A 14129-nucleotide genomic window follows, 5' to 3' on the forward strand; every position below is an offset into this window, starting at 1 on the left:
GCCTCTCTCCAGCTCGCCCCTGAACTCCAGAACACTAAGGCAGACCTCACCACCACAGCTAGTGAGCACTATTTACTGAGCATCTGCTCTGTGTAACAGCCTATAACACAAGTTCCCCCTCACTCCCTCCTGAATCAGCCTCCCATAAAAGGGACCAGGACCCATGAAGATTCAGTGAGCAAGAGACAAGGGGTCCAAACATGGGAGCTCAGATATGCTGATATTTTCATTTTCCCATAACGCCAGGCTGCCCCTCGTCTGTCTGTACCCAAACAAATACAGAGACTCAAGCTCAGGCCAGTGTACCAACTAGCCAGCCATTAAATCCAAGGGACACCAGGGATGGAGCTCAGCAGCATAAGCGCCTGCCTGGGAAGTGTGAGGTCCCGAGTTCAATTCCCAGTACATAAATAAATAATAAATAAATAAATAAATAAACCCAAGGGGCAACCTACCACACACTTTTAGAGGAATCAATAAAATACAAATTCTGCTTCAAACAGTATTAAGCTTTATTCACTTTGAAATGCAAACTTTAGGGGCTGGGGATTTAGCTCAGTGGCACGGCGCTTGCCTGGCGAGCGCAAGATCGTGAGTTCGGTTCCCGGTACCGGAAAAAGAATAAAAATAAAAAAAAAAAAAAAAAAAAAAGAAATGCAAACTTTTACGCAGGTTGTGTGTGCATGCACATACACACGTGAATACGCATGCTCAATACATCACTAAACAAATAACTGGATGTCGGACACTGCAGCACGTATTAGGTGTCACTGTTTAAAACCTAACCGTGAACTCTGGGGCCTCCACATTTTGCTTACACATCTAACCACTGAAAAAAAACAGGAAGAATAGCCAAAAACTCTTTTTTGATCTTTTTCAAATCAAATGTTCAAATGAAATTGTTCATATTATCTTGGATAAAATGTTATTTTCTCCAGGCTGAGAGGCCACACTCTGGGGCCAAATGTTTGCCAGGAACTTTTTCGGGGGGTGTCCAATTGCTGACAGGGCCATTAGAGATTCAACTACATCACCAGGGCAGACAAGGAGACTTGTAACGTCTATGGTGCGAGTTCGCTGAAGAGGTCCCCAGGGTCAAAAACTTTTACTGAAGGAAAAAAGAAAAAGAATCCTTTTCAAGGAAGCTTCCACACCCACTGTCTCTTAAAATACTCTGTTTGGAACACACTGGGCTCAAACTTAGACTAGGAAATGTGGGAGGATGGATAGTGTTGTGCATAATTCTGGGGTTTGTTTCAAGTCATTAAAGATCTTCACTCAACAATAAAGTCAATACAAAAATAATACTTCCGCTCATTTTACAGACTCCACAGAAGGCTTGCAAGAGAGGTGTCCCGTTTGACTCCCCTAACGGTCCTGCTGGAGGCTGCTGTCACTCGCATCGGACAGGGAAGGATGGATAAGACAGAGTGACTTGCCCAAGGTCACCCAATCGGGAAGCGGAGGAGCCAGGATGCAAATGCCCTTTTTATGATTCCCAGCCCATTGCACTTCGCATTACGCTAAGCAGCGACTTTATGAGACGCCACACTCAGATGATCTCACTTCCATATATTAATAATTTGAGAAGGCGACAAGCCAAAAAGTAGAAATTTCATATAACAATTACACAGGACACTTTCTGTGGGGCCAGATCCGAAGGGGAAGACTGTCTTGCTTTGTCCATCTTCTAGGGGTGCCCATGACTCCAAAGTTCACACCCCCCATTAGCCAGCTGGGGTAGGGGCAAGCAGGGGTCCAGTGGTCCCCAGCATTGGGATCTTGGGTACAGAGAGCCAGCACACAGCGGGGCACCACTCTTGAACCTCACCTCCTGCAGATCACATGTTAATGTAGCATTTTGGGGGGTAAAAGGGACTCAAGCCAGGCACAGCCATGCATGCCTGTAATCCCAGCACTGCGGGAGGCTGAGGCAGGAGGGTCATGAGTTGGAGCCCAGCCTTGGCAACTTAGCAAGACCCTGTCTCAAAAAATAAAAAAGGGGCTTGCAATGTAGCTCAGTCCGAAGGTCCTGAGTTCAATCCCCAGTACTATTAAAATAGAACAGTGGTGTTTCATTTTTAACAGTCTGTATCAGTGTAGACCTCTCTAACTCCAGGCCACTGCACTTTCTCTGAATTAGTCCTGTGATGCCAATCAAACATCTTCAATGCAGCCCTTCAGAGCCTTTCAGGTGACCCGTCAGTAAGTTGCCTGTCTCCATGACCTCCCAAAATGTCAGTGCAGAAGGAATACTCATAGATAGGGTAGGCAAAGGGACCACACTGGGCTATCCTGTCATTTCCATCCTACCCTAAATTCAGAAAAGAGACAGGTTAAAATTTAGGTAGTGTGTCTAGAAGAAAGGTCCACATCCACTTTCTCGGTCCACAGACTCACTCTTTTTATTAACTTCATCTTGAGGAAACAGGATTGGAAGCCACTACCAGCTACCCTAAGTATGTGTACACACCCAGGATGCTGTGTGTGGGTACCACTAACGCTAATGAAAATTACAACAGTTAACAAATTACTCTCATTAGCCTCTTCCTATGCACCAGGAACTATGCTTCAAATGTTATTTCATTCCATTTTCTCAGAAAGTCTTACTGTCACCACACTCTGGGGACACTGCTTGGGAGAGAACCCAGGGCCTTGCACAGGCTAGCAAACATGACCCAGACCTACTATCATGAATAGCTTGGCCATGAATAACTAGCCCAAAACCACCCAAGTAAGAAGTCAGACATGTGTGGCCAGGACACCATCAGCAAAACCATCTTCAGGAAGAAACACGGAGAGTTTAATAGAGAAGTTCATTTTTCCAGCTCCTCAGGTCCCTCCACCATAGGCCCACTCTGTCTGGATCCCTGTCCCACAAAAGTGGACCTGCATGTGCCCATACGACTTGCACTGGGGCAAGGCCAGGGGCGCAGCACCATCCCTTGCGGGGTGGGTCAGGGTGCTGACTTCGGCGGGTTCGCTGGGCACCCTGAGACCCACCTGCCTTTCCAAAGCAAATGTACCCAGCCAGGATCTTTAACCAGAGGCACAACCAACCAAGCACCTTCCCAACCTCATCACAAGCCAGAACTCCCTGAACTCTGCCCCAAGGAGCAGAAAAGGACCAAAACATGCAGGACTGCCTGACATTTCCCTATCCTAACAGTGACTACCATTCCTAACCCAGCTAATGGGCGTTCTTTTCCTGACTAAGACACTTTTTAACTCTTTTCAAAATGCGTTCACACCCATTCTCTCACGCGCCGGACCTGATGCTGGCCAGCAGAGCAGCCTTAGCCCCATGTTTCAGAGGAACAAGCAGAAGTCAGAGCTTGCCCAAGGTCACACGAGTCGGCTGCCAAGCAGGGACTGGAACCCACCCATGTCATTCCTTCCGCTGCACCTCCCTCCCGAGACAGGGCTGGCCAGGATCACAAGGAACAGGAAATTGAAATGGCTCCTGGTAAGACAGCGAGCCTGCCAGCCCCAGAGACAGGCTGACAAGTGATCGGAGCCTGCCCTGAACTGGAAACGTCTCTGCAAACAAGCTGCCCGAGAACCTCTCTTCCCACCTGCTGCAGTGAAGAAAGAAGCTCCGAGTGCCCGCAACCACCATGCCTCTTTGTCCACAGAAGGACCAAGTTAGAAAGGCTGCACGACCCGGGGAGATGTTGTTGCAGAACTGTTTTTGCAGAGGCACTTTCCCAGTACAAACTTATCAGCTCTATTCCCATTCCTATCACAACACCCCTCCTCATACACACACACACACACACACACACACACACACACACACACTCCCTTAATCCCCACCCCTTAACCACAGAACTATAAGAGGGAGGAAGCGGAAAGCCACACCAGTTGCAGCAAGCACCAAGCACAACCCAGTTCAAAGATGAGAAATTTATAAAAAAAAAAAAAAAAAAAAACAAAAAACACGCACTTCCAGAGTCATGCACCACTTTGAAAATACTGAAACGGATTCCGATCACTTTACCTGAGTTGTCTTTGCTCTTCTCCCTTGCATGCTGTTACTATGGCTAATTTGTGGGTTGCTGACACCTTCGGAAAGACAGTGAGATTTCCTACAGGGAAGTGTGTTGTAATTACTGTATGGAGCAGTCTCTTCGGCAGCAGCTGGTGGCATCTTATGGTTTGCAAGATCAGGAATATCAGACACCAAATTCCGACAGTAGCCTGAGAATTTGCTCCTTGGTCCCCCGTTTGCCGTCACCCCAGAGTTTTTCTGGGCGTACAAGTCACCCAGGGAATTGGCACGCTGACAGGTGCTGAGCTGCCGGGGACTCGCCTGCGTTTCCATCCCCCGAGTCTCCTCGCTGTCCTTCTCTTCCGCGGAACCCAGGATTTCTTCGTTGCTTGTTAAATGTTCTTGGCTCAGATCAGAGAGTGAGAATTCCAGGCTGTCCTCCCGCCAGATGTCTGCAGATTTGGAGCGTTTCTTCTTAAAGCTCGCCGTCTCCATGAAAGTGGGCCCATTGGATGTATAGGGATGCTGCCTCCTGCCTCCCTCAGCCAGATATGTAGCGTCATCCCCGTACAGCCTGCTGCTCTCCTGTGAGTCTGGCATGCTCCGCACAGAGGCTGCGGTGAGGACGATGCTGCTGTCTACGCTGGGAGTGACAGAAGAATCGGTGTAGGACACGGGTCTCAAGCCCATATCTACTCGGTCCACCCAGATGGGGCTCCCGAAGTCCTCTAGGGCGCCTTCCTGGGCGAAGGGCTCCAAGCCGTTTTCGGCCAGAGACTGGGGGATGCTGGGCGTGCTGCTGGACCGGGTGCTCACTTCGGAGTTCCTGTGGATCGCCTTCCCGGAGGAGGCGTGCCGCGTGCGCCGCGTCTTGTGCGACAGGCGCAGCGACCTCGACGTGTGCTTGCGCCCCAGGGTGGCATGCTTTTCTCCATAAAACTCATGGTCTCCATTTTGACTTTCTGCGTTTCCCATGGTTTTATGGTCTGCAGCAAAGAGAGAAGGGGAAGAAGGTGAGGATAACTGAGTCACTATTAGAACGGCCTCAGGATTGTGCAGACACAGCCGCGCGCGCAGCGCAAGCTGAGCGCACCTTGGTGCGGGTTGGGGAGGTGATCGCGTGACCTCCTCCCTGCGCCTGGCAGCTGCGCGGACTCTTCCTGGGTGGCAGGTGAGAGCGAGCTTCACCTGCCCGGACTGTCCCTGCAGATGTGAAATGCACGCATGAATATGATCATTACAGAATGAGACTTGTCTTTGCCCAGAGGGCAGATGCCCAGGGGAAACGCCGGAGACGGCATCTGTACCGCCAACAACTCCGTTCACCTCGCCTTTCTTCTTAAGCACTACAATTATAAAAGTCTACACTTATTTGTAAATTGACAAGTCTATAAAGTACAAACCAAGAAGTTCGCCAAGCAGTAGTTTTCCGCTTGTATCATAAATATATATGTCACATTCACAGGTGCGCTTGGTAATCTCCCTCCCCCCCCCCCCCCCCGCCAAGAGTTTTCTTTTTCTTTTGTTTGTTTTGCTTTATGTGGCCTCCCTCCATACTTCAAAATCAATCAGAACTGGAAAACCTCAAGATGAAAGTCCAATCGACTTTTCCTAACACATCAAAGTCATAAAGAAAAACAGAGGGGGTGCTTTTGCCCGTCATTTCAGAGTGTAGAAAAGCTTGACTCAGGAGGGTTTTTGGAGGGATATGGAGTCGGGATGGGGTAGGGATGGGTGAGACAAAACAAACCCTGCTCAGCAGCAGACTAATGGGTTCATTTCTGGGAGCAAATCCAACCTTCAAACATTCATCTGGTACAGAGTGCCCTGCAAACAGAAATTCACATTATGAAACCACTAAGTGATTCAGCCTTTTGGGGCTATCTAGACTAATTCAAGTCGCTCCTTAACATTTTCCCGGTCTCTGACACTGACCTGATGACACAGTTCTGTCAGGCACAGCGGGCAAGAGAGAACTCTTCAAAGCTGGACAACTCTGACTCTACTTCGCCCACTCTCCCTGATCCACAAGGTCTCTCTCTCTCTCTCATCCAGAACAGGACACACTTACAGTAACACACACAACAACAGCTGGGAAGGAAAACGGAGTCCTGGGGCAGATCCTTGATCTGGTTCTTTTAATCACCTATATATTAACTCTGAATATATTTTCTAAGCACCTGCTGTATGGTAGAAGCAGGCACCTTTGCCCTCTCCCATGCAAATAGTATTCTAGCCAGGGATAGCATCCAATAAACAAAAAAGTAACAGAAGCCATGGGGAACCAGGAAATGTTATTGCTATGACCACTGCAAAGAAACACACTGGAAAATAATATAATATAATATCCCTTCCTTCATGTTGGTCTAGGAATCACGCTACAATCTCACATTCACTCTAAAACATCCCCATAAGCTCTTGCAAGAACATCTTTACTGAATAAAATCTGTGGCAACAGGAAGGTAAAGTCTCCACTTAATGTTCCAGCGAGGTCAAAGTTAACTCATACAGACACCAGATGTTAAGCTATTCCTGTGCTGGGATATTCCCTACGACGCCACACGTCCTATGATTCTCAGAGGGAATTTTCCAAGAAAGGGGATCTCCTTATTACCAGCAAGTATATTTCAAAGCAGTATAGTCACACTTCCCTGGCTAAAATCTTTAAGGAGCAAGTAAAAAGGTTATGAGTACAGCGGGAAATAAGACCAGCTATCCAAGAAGGAGTGCTGATAGTATCTTAATTCCTAAGACTAGTGCATGCTATGGTTTTTACAAGGAAAATAAACAAATACGCTTTTCAGGAACACTAAAGGCCATGAATAATTGCTTACAGTTCATTCATTCATCCATCCATTCATTTTTGTAGTGCTGGGGCTCAACCCTAGGGCCTTGCACATGCTAAGCATGTGCTTTACCACTGAGCAATACTCCCAGGCCACAGAGTTCTTGATTTTTTTTTTTAACTACAAATTAAGATGCCTACACGTGTAGTTCAGTGTGCTGTTTTAACATATACATACAGAGTGAAATTTCCTGTTTTTCTAATAAATAAAAAGAGTGTGTAAATTATGTTTTGCCAGTAAGTAATAAAAGATTTATGTTAGTCACAGCCCCATTTTAAAAATCATGCAAGTTTAAATTCAAAAGCAGAAAGAATTATGGTGAAATAAGTTGACTGGAAGAAAAGGCAAAATTGTCACCCTAAATATGTTCAGATTTACCCTCTTCTGTCACACATATCAAAAGTTTGCAAATAGAAATCGACAGACATATTTTCAATAACAACTCTCTGGTTAGGTTTCTTTCTGCCAACAGAAAACTAATCAAGTTAAAAGCCGCAGGAGAGGGTTCCGAGAGGAAATGGCCCCAACCTCCAAGAATTACAGCCCTCCTCCATGCCACCCCGCTGATGGGTCTGTTAGAATAATAGCATTTTTAGTGGTGAGATTCTTTGCAGGCAGCCAAGGTAGGACAAGAACTACTTTTATCTTCAGAACTAGAATTTTGAGATGAATGTCAAATCTCCTAAATCCTACCAAGAATGATTCTCAGAGGATGACCTAAGCAGAGGCAGCATGAAGTTCAAAGCAATGAAAGTAAGAAAAATCAGTTTTCTGGGGGCTGCTGAAACCCACTTAATTTGACAGCTTTTCCTGAAAAGTTAGGGGGAGCCAACAAGGCCAGTGTGGGTCAGTGAATGGAGACATTGGGCCAAGGGGTCCTGAAAAGTTAAAATTGCTCACTGTGGACAGGACACAAACTCCTCTTTCAGGGATGACCCTTCGCCAGCAAGGCAGCCCCCAGAAAGCTGGTGAACCAAAACCTCAAATGCCAGATGTCTCAATTTCTTCCCATTCTATCCTACTTATCCCTTATGATTTATTCTTATTTCAAACAAACAAAACCTGGTTCACATTTTACATTTGCACAGGTCTTGTTCTTGTAGCCAGGAGGCAGTTTGGGGGCAGAAAGTGACTTTTGCTTCTTTTCTTTTTCTTTTCTTGATAATCTCTACAAAGACTAAACATATCCCGCTCAGCGTAAAGACTTACTAGGTGTTTGTGCATTTCAGTAACAAAAGTAAAAGGTAAGTCACGTCACCACCATAATCATCGGACAGTCATATAAACAACGGTGAAAATCTTCAAGGCACAAAAGAGACTAATCGGCAGAAACTCAAACAAATTAAATAGAAGGTGCAAAAAAACTGTACCACTGGCATCCCAAATGCAAACATTCAAAATCTGAAATATTGTTAGTGTTAATATGATGCCCTACATGGAAAATTCTGTCTCTAACCTCATGCAACAGGTTGTAGTGAATATACAGATGCACTAAAAATATTTTATAAAGTTACCTTCATGCTAACTGAAGGTTTAGCTAAAGTGTAAGATAGATATGAAACATAAATGAAGTTCATGTTTAGAGATGAATCCCATTCCCAAGATATCTCATTATGTACATATGTATGCAAATATTCTGGAATTTAAAAAAAAATCTGAAATCCAAAACATTTTGGTCTAGGCATTTTGGCTAAAGGATACCCAGCCTGTATTAGGTCTCAAGCTGGGAAACATTACCAGCTTTAAACTCATTTATCTCAGAGGAAGTAAAAGAATTAAGATGTGTTATACACACAGACTAACTCTGACGAATGTAACCATGATGTACTGCAAACATGTAGTAATAGAAAAATTTTAAAAAGTAAATAAATACACTCTTTAATCTCTCATGTTCAGACCCTTTCTCTGTAGATCACCAGCGGTCCCTCCACCTCTTGCATTCAGGGGATAACTGGAGGTAGTGAGCAAAATTTTAGCACAAGAACAATTCTCAGGACTGGGGATATAGCTCAGTGGCACAAGCACCTGCCCAGCAAGCTCAAGGTCCTGAATTTGATTCCTGGTACCAAAAAAAAGAACAATTCTCAGCAATTCAATTTCAAGTTAAACTTCTCAGACTTTTCTTTCTTTCTTGTGTTCTACACTTGGGCTTCCTTTGCCTGCCTCAGGGCTCTTGCTCATGCTCTTCCTGGTCTGCCCCAGAAGCTCCTCCTTACCAGCAGCTACAGTCCTGGATGCTCCTCCTTCCCAGCAGCTACATTATTTTGCTCCTTCCACTAAGTCCATTCACATGGAGGCCGTGTTGCCTTGGTGAGGAAGCCTTTCCTGGCCTCTCTTTCCCTAAAGCTGCAATCCCTGCTGAAAAACTGAACCTTTTCTTGTATTGTTTTTCCCCTTTCCATTTCTCCTAATTGTAACACACCACACAGTCCACTTACTTATTTCTTTCCTTCCCTTTCAGGACTAAGCTTCCGGGGCACTGAACGTTTTACATTCCTTATTTCTGCTGTAGGCCTAAAACACAGCCTGAAAGTTACCAGGTGTTCAACTAAAAAAAAAAAAAAAAAAAAAAAAATTGAATGAATGACAAAACAATCTAGAATGGGAAATCCCATCCCACCACAATGAAATATAGACAGAATATTACAATCTTAAACACTTACAGCCTTAAATACATGAGCCTGTCCTGTAGGGTCACCCAGCTTCCAATGTGCTCTCTGCTCCCTGGGTCCCTTCTACCTGCAAAACTGAGTAGGTCCCTTGCCCTGGAACACTGGGTTACAGATGCTCCTGACCCATGAACTGGGTTGAGGAATTCAGCTTGCGCTCTACCGTACCCGCAACCCCTGAATCACCTGGGGAAATATTTAAGCACTTTGCTCCTGTCTCATTCCACTTAATTCACGCCTTCCATTTCTTCCACTATGGAGTGACCAGAGGAAAACTGTGGGTCAGCTGGCCAGGGTTTGCTCTGTTCACAGAAAAATAATCACAAGGGTGATCTTACCACAAAGGTCAAACTTCCCAGGAGCAAAATGTTGCTCATCCTCAGCAAGTAAAAACTTACACTGGAGTTATACGCCCAACCCACAAATCTCAAACAGATTAAAATTACCATTAAGAATATTCAGTAATGTTGGGAGTGGTTAGCACATGCCTCTAATCCCAGCACTCTGGGAGCCTGAGAGTGGAGGATCAAAAGTTCAAGGCCAGCTTAGGCAATCTAGTGAGACCCCATCTCATAATAAAAAATAAAAAAAGGACTGTAGATGTGGCTCAGTGTGCAGCCGCTGGGTTAGACCCTGAGGAGTGCAAATAATAATAACAACAACAAAAACAATAATGATAATAAATATTTTCTGCATGCATAGACATGATCAAAAATTTTAAAAGCAACTATTGTGGACAGAGAGCCTGTGGGTTACTTAATTTTCACAGTACTTTTTATTGGTATTTTCTTAAGTTTCTATCCTAAATGAGTAATTCATTTTTTTTAGGGAAAGAAAAATAAAACATGTCAACAGGTTTCAAGTGACTGACTATTTTTTTCTTTTCCAGTCAAAAGAACTAAGGGTGTGGGCACCACGAAGACAGCTACAACAAAACCCAAACTCCAAACAGATGGCCTGGAAACATTACCTACGATACAGAGAATACTATGAACTTGGATTTAATCACTTTCCTCTCCATTCCCGTGGCACTCCGCCTCACCCCTCAGTCTGTCTGCAGCAGGGCACTTGTACACAGACACACTCACCCCATTTTTATGCACCCCTTCTCATTTTATTGCAATCTTCCTGTGGCAGGGAACACGCCTCATCACCAAATTTATGATGGAAACTGACTAAAGCTTTAGTCCTGAGTGGGACTATTCACCACTGAAGCCACCTTAAAGCAAGGGCACTTCCAAAATACAAATCATTAGATCCTGCTGCAGGGTCCAAAATGATCCCATTCATATCATACAGTCAAGTCAAAAGTTAACTGTGAAAGCAAGGTTCTCCTCTCACTGGGAAAGTTAGTGTGGAAACCAGCCCTAAGATATTCCATGACGTGCACAAGTCATAATTATTAATAATATCATTTTTCACTCCGCTGAGGTATTTAAAAACGTACTAAAATAAATGTAATGATCACCTTTCTATGACTTAAAAACAGACCTCTGAAACTGCAGAGGGAAGGATGAAGTGTATTTATTTCAAAGTTAAATTTGAAGCGAAAATCACAAGACAACAGATTGCAAATTTAAAATTAGATTCTAGTGGGAGGTCTTGGTTTCAAGCCTGTTTTTTCCCTCCTGGATGCTGCGCTTGAAGACAAGAGGAGGGAAAAAAACAGCTAAGATTAAACCGAAGCAAAGTGCTGAAAGTTTTCACTAAATTGTTACAACCCGGGCAAACACTTTTGCCAAGTCACACACAAATCCCCCTGACCCAAGAGACTGAACGAGAAAGTTCTGCAACAAATAAAAGATGATCTTCCAGTTTAGAAAAGATTATTATTTTGACTGAGTTTACTTTTGTTTTCTAAAGATTATTCAAAGCAGACACAAAATATATCATGGTTTTGAGACTGGATTTTGAAGCTTGGTTTGTCTTTTTCAAATATAATCCAGTATAAAGATAGAGAAGCTTAGGGGAAAAAGATCCTTAGGGCATTTCACAGGAGTAGAAAAGATTTTATAGGTACCTGCCTGGCCTTTTCATTTTGATTTTTGTTTTACAATTAATGCTTTTGAATTGTTAGATGGGTGTAACCCTAATCCAAGGAAGTGATTCCAAATTCTTTTTCCCACGAGCTTCGTACAGCACAATTTCAAGCATAGTAAAATGCACCTGTCTCTCAACTTTTGAAGTAGTTCCTCTAATTCCTGCAGTCACAAAGGCTCAAATCCACACACACACACACCTACCTTAGAAGGCAACAGTGGTCCCCAGCCCAAGTGCCAAGAGCAGTGTGGCATTTAGATGCTGAAGCCGGAAATGACGTCAGCACCTGCCTGATGGGACGGCCATCATGGCCTCATCTGAGTCTAGGAGAATGTGCCCAAACCTGGAGGGGAGATTAGAGGGAGAAGAAGAATAAAATGAAAATGGTCAGCCGTAAGAAAAGAAAAGGGAATCTGCCATCAAGCAATTTTTATCAATTCTCAGACATCAACTTTGCATGCAATAGTTTACCCCTGAATCCAAGGATGCAATATTTAGCTACAGGTGTAGAATGATAGGCTTGGTCAGATACGTAAATACCAGCGTATTTACCTAAGTAGCTCTGCAACTAAGTCATTGTATCGTGTTCATCTAACTGCAGTTACCACTGGGTGTTTCCAGTGTCCTCTCAGAAACTTCAAAGGTTCTCGACAAACAGAAAAGGGAAAGGAAACAAGGAAGTCTCTATTACTCTCAAAGAAGAGACGTGTTTATAATGAAAGTTAAAGAAAAGGCAAGAAGATAATTATTAAAAAACAGCAGACTAACCAATCCATAGACTTTCTCCTTGTACGCAAGTTCCCTTACAATGGCAAACATCACATTTAGAGAACACTTGGGAGAAAGGCGTACAGGAAAGGATTTAAGTAAAACACCCAAACTGTTAGCACAGAAAATAAATTGAGAAGGATAGCTCCAGGACCATGCAGCATTCATGATCATTTGGTTTTTGGTTTCTCTTTCTTTTTTTTTTAAAAGTTTGCATTTTGAGGTGAGACTGCAAGTACTAAGGCGAGCAGAAAAGGCCTGAGGGCTTTGCTTAGGTGGCTGCTAACTCCTTTTCACCTGGACTGGACGCGGCCCCCGGCCCTGTGGGCTGCTCGCTGCTGCGACCTCCTGCCAGTGGTTTCTGCCAGGCAGAAACCTCTGATGCCAAATCCCTGGGGCAGGAACACGGACAGAACTGCCTGGTTTGTGGAAAGCAGCCAAAGAAACATTGAATAAATGCACACAACTCCCCAGAACAGTAAGTAAACTTTCGGTACTTGCTTGTCTCAGGACATGTGCTATTTCACCACCAAAGTTAGTGACTCACGCTTGCAGGGGAAGGTGCCTGAGCTCCAGCAACACCCCATTATTACCCCACAATATGTGCCCTTTCCACACTCACCCCCACTGTGAGCCTGCCTGTTCCCTTTGCCGGGGCTCTCCTCCTTCAAATGCTCTCTGCAAATTTCCAAATTTTCAAAGCAGTTCCTGCATTGCTTAGGAACTGGCAGAAATTAATAAGCAACAACCCATTGATATTGAAATGGACTCATTACGGTGCCAGCTGCCAATAATTTGCAAGGCTGAATTCTTGCTGGCAAAGAGGCCTGCGGGCGGCTGTCCTTCCACCTGCACTGTGGAGGCTGACAGTGCACTTTTTATGCTGAATGAATGAATGAATGAATGAGTGAATGAGTGCCCTATCTATCAGATTAAAATTTTACTCTATCTATATCCTTCTAGTCCTTGAACAAAAAAAACTACACGAGCAACAAGAGCAAAAGTATAGGGTATTATTTATAAAACAACAATGAGTCGAGTGGGTTGTGATTTCTTTTCTGATTTTGGTAGAAAGAAAATTTTACTAATGACCCAGGCCATAAAACTGATCCATAAGGGAAGGAGGACTAATGAAAGACTCCACATTCGTTCATTTGTGCTCAGCTGATATGCTAAGGTCACGAGGTGCCAACAAGCGCTAACTTTGCTTATAGCAGGTTCACATCACCAGGGCCGTGTAGAGATACCCAGAAGACTCCAGCCCATTAGTTCCCTGAGTTTGCTTTAAGAGTTGCAAAGATCGCTTCTCAGCCTTTTGGCTAAGATCAAGTGAAGAGCTGCAAAGAATCTGATGTCACCACTGCACCAAGCTCTAGGGTGGAACTCTTGGGTTTGGAATCACACATCACACATTAGGTGTGATTTGACCCACACACTGGGTCAAATCTAGGCTTTGTGAGTCAAATCTTTACTTGCAGAATAATTCAGGGCAAACTCTGAATGCTAGTGTACCTTCCCACAAACGAGAATAATAACAACTCCTAAACTATTGAATTATATACACTAAATAAGATCGTCTTTGTTATATAATTTGCTGCATGCATAATCCAAGACGAGCTGTATTAAATATTAACCATTATTTCCACTGTAATTTAGCATGTGTAAACAAAAGAGTGTGCTCTACAGGACGGGCTGTTGTTTCCGGTTAACAGGACACCTAATTGATATATATATATATGATCTGAATAGAATCAGTCACTGTAAAGTTGCTACAGACAACACAGGGAATTGATTAACCCTACTAGAAGACGGGGA

The 14129-nt window shown here is 44.2% G+C and overlaps 1 protein-coding gene across 5 annotated transcripts in view; it reads right to left on the reverse strand.

Annotated features, from left to right (window-relative positions):
• The window catches only part of Tiam1 (T-cell lymphoma invasion and metastasis 1), a 373652-nt gene that overhangs the window by 126197 nt on the left and 233326 nt on the right, over positions 1-14129 (reverse strand). For 3 of the 5 annotated variants that reach the window (XM_005375657.2, XM_005375658.2, XM_013504080.1), the window contains 2 exons: positions 11750-11889; positions 4001-4977 (listed from right to left, as the gene is read on the reverse strand). In XM_005375657.2, coding sequence (XP_005375714.1) covers positions 4001-4966 — 966 coding nt within the window. In that variant the 5' untranslated portion in view covers positions 4967-4977; positions 11750-11889. Of the gene's footprint in view, positions 1-4000; positions 4978-9275; positions 9386-11749; positions 11890-14129 lie in introns of all 5 variants that reach the window. The other 2 variants (XM_013504086.1, XM_013504090.1) reach the window with 2 other exon arrangements.

Source organism: Chinchilla lanigera, unplaced genomic scaffold (genome assembly GCF_000276665.1).
Source record: "Chinchilla lanigera isolate Chin_1 unplaced genomic scaffold, ChiLan1.0 scaffold00006, whole genome shotgun sequence".
In the NCBI taxonomy this organism is placed as follows: Eukaryota; Metazoa; Chordata; class Mammalia; order Rodentia; family Chinchillidae; genus Chinchilla; species Chinchilla lanigera.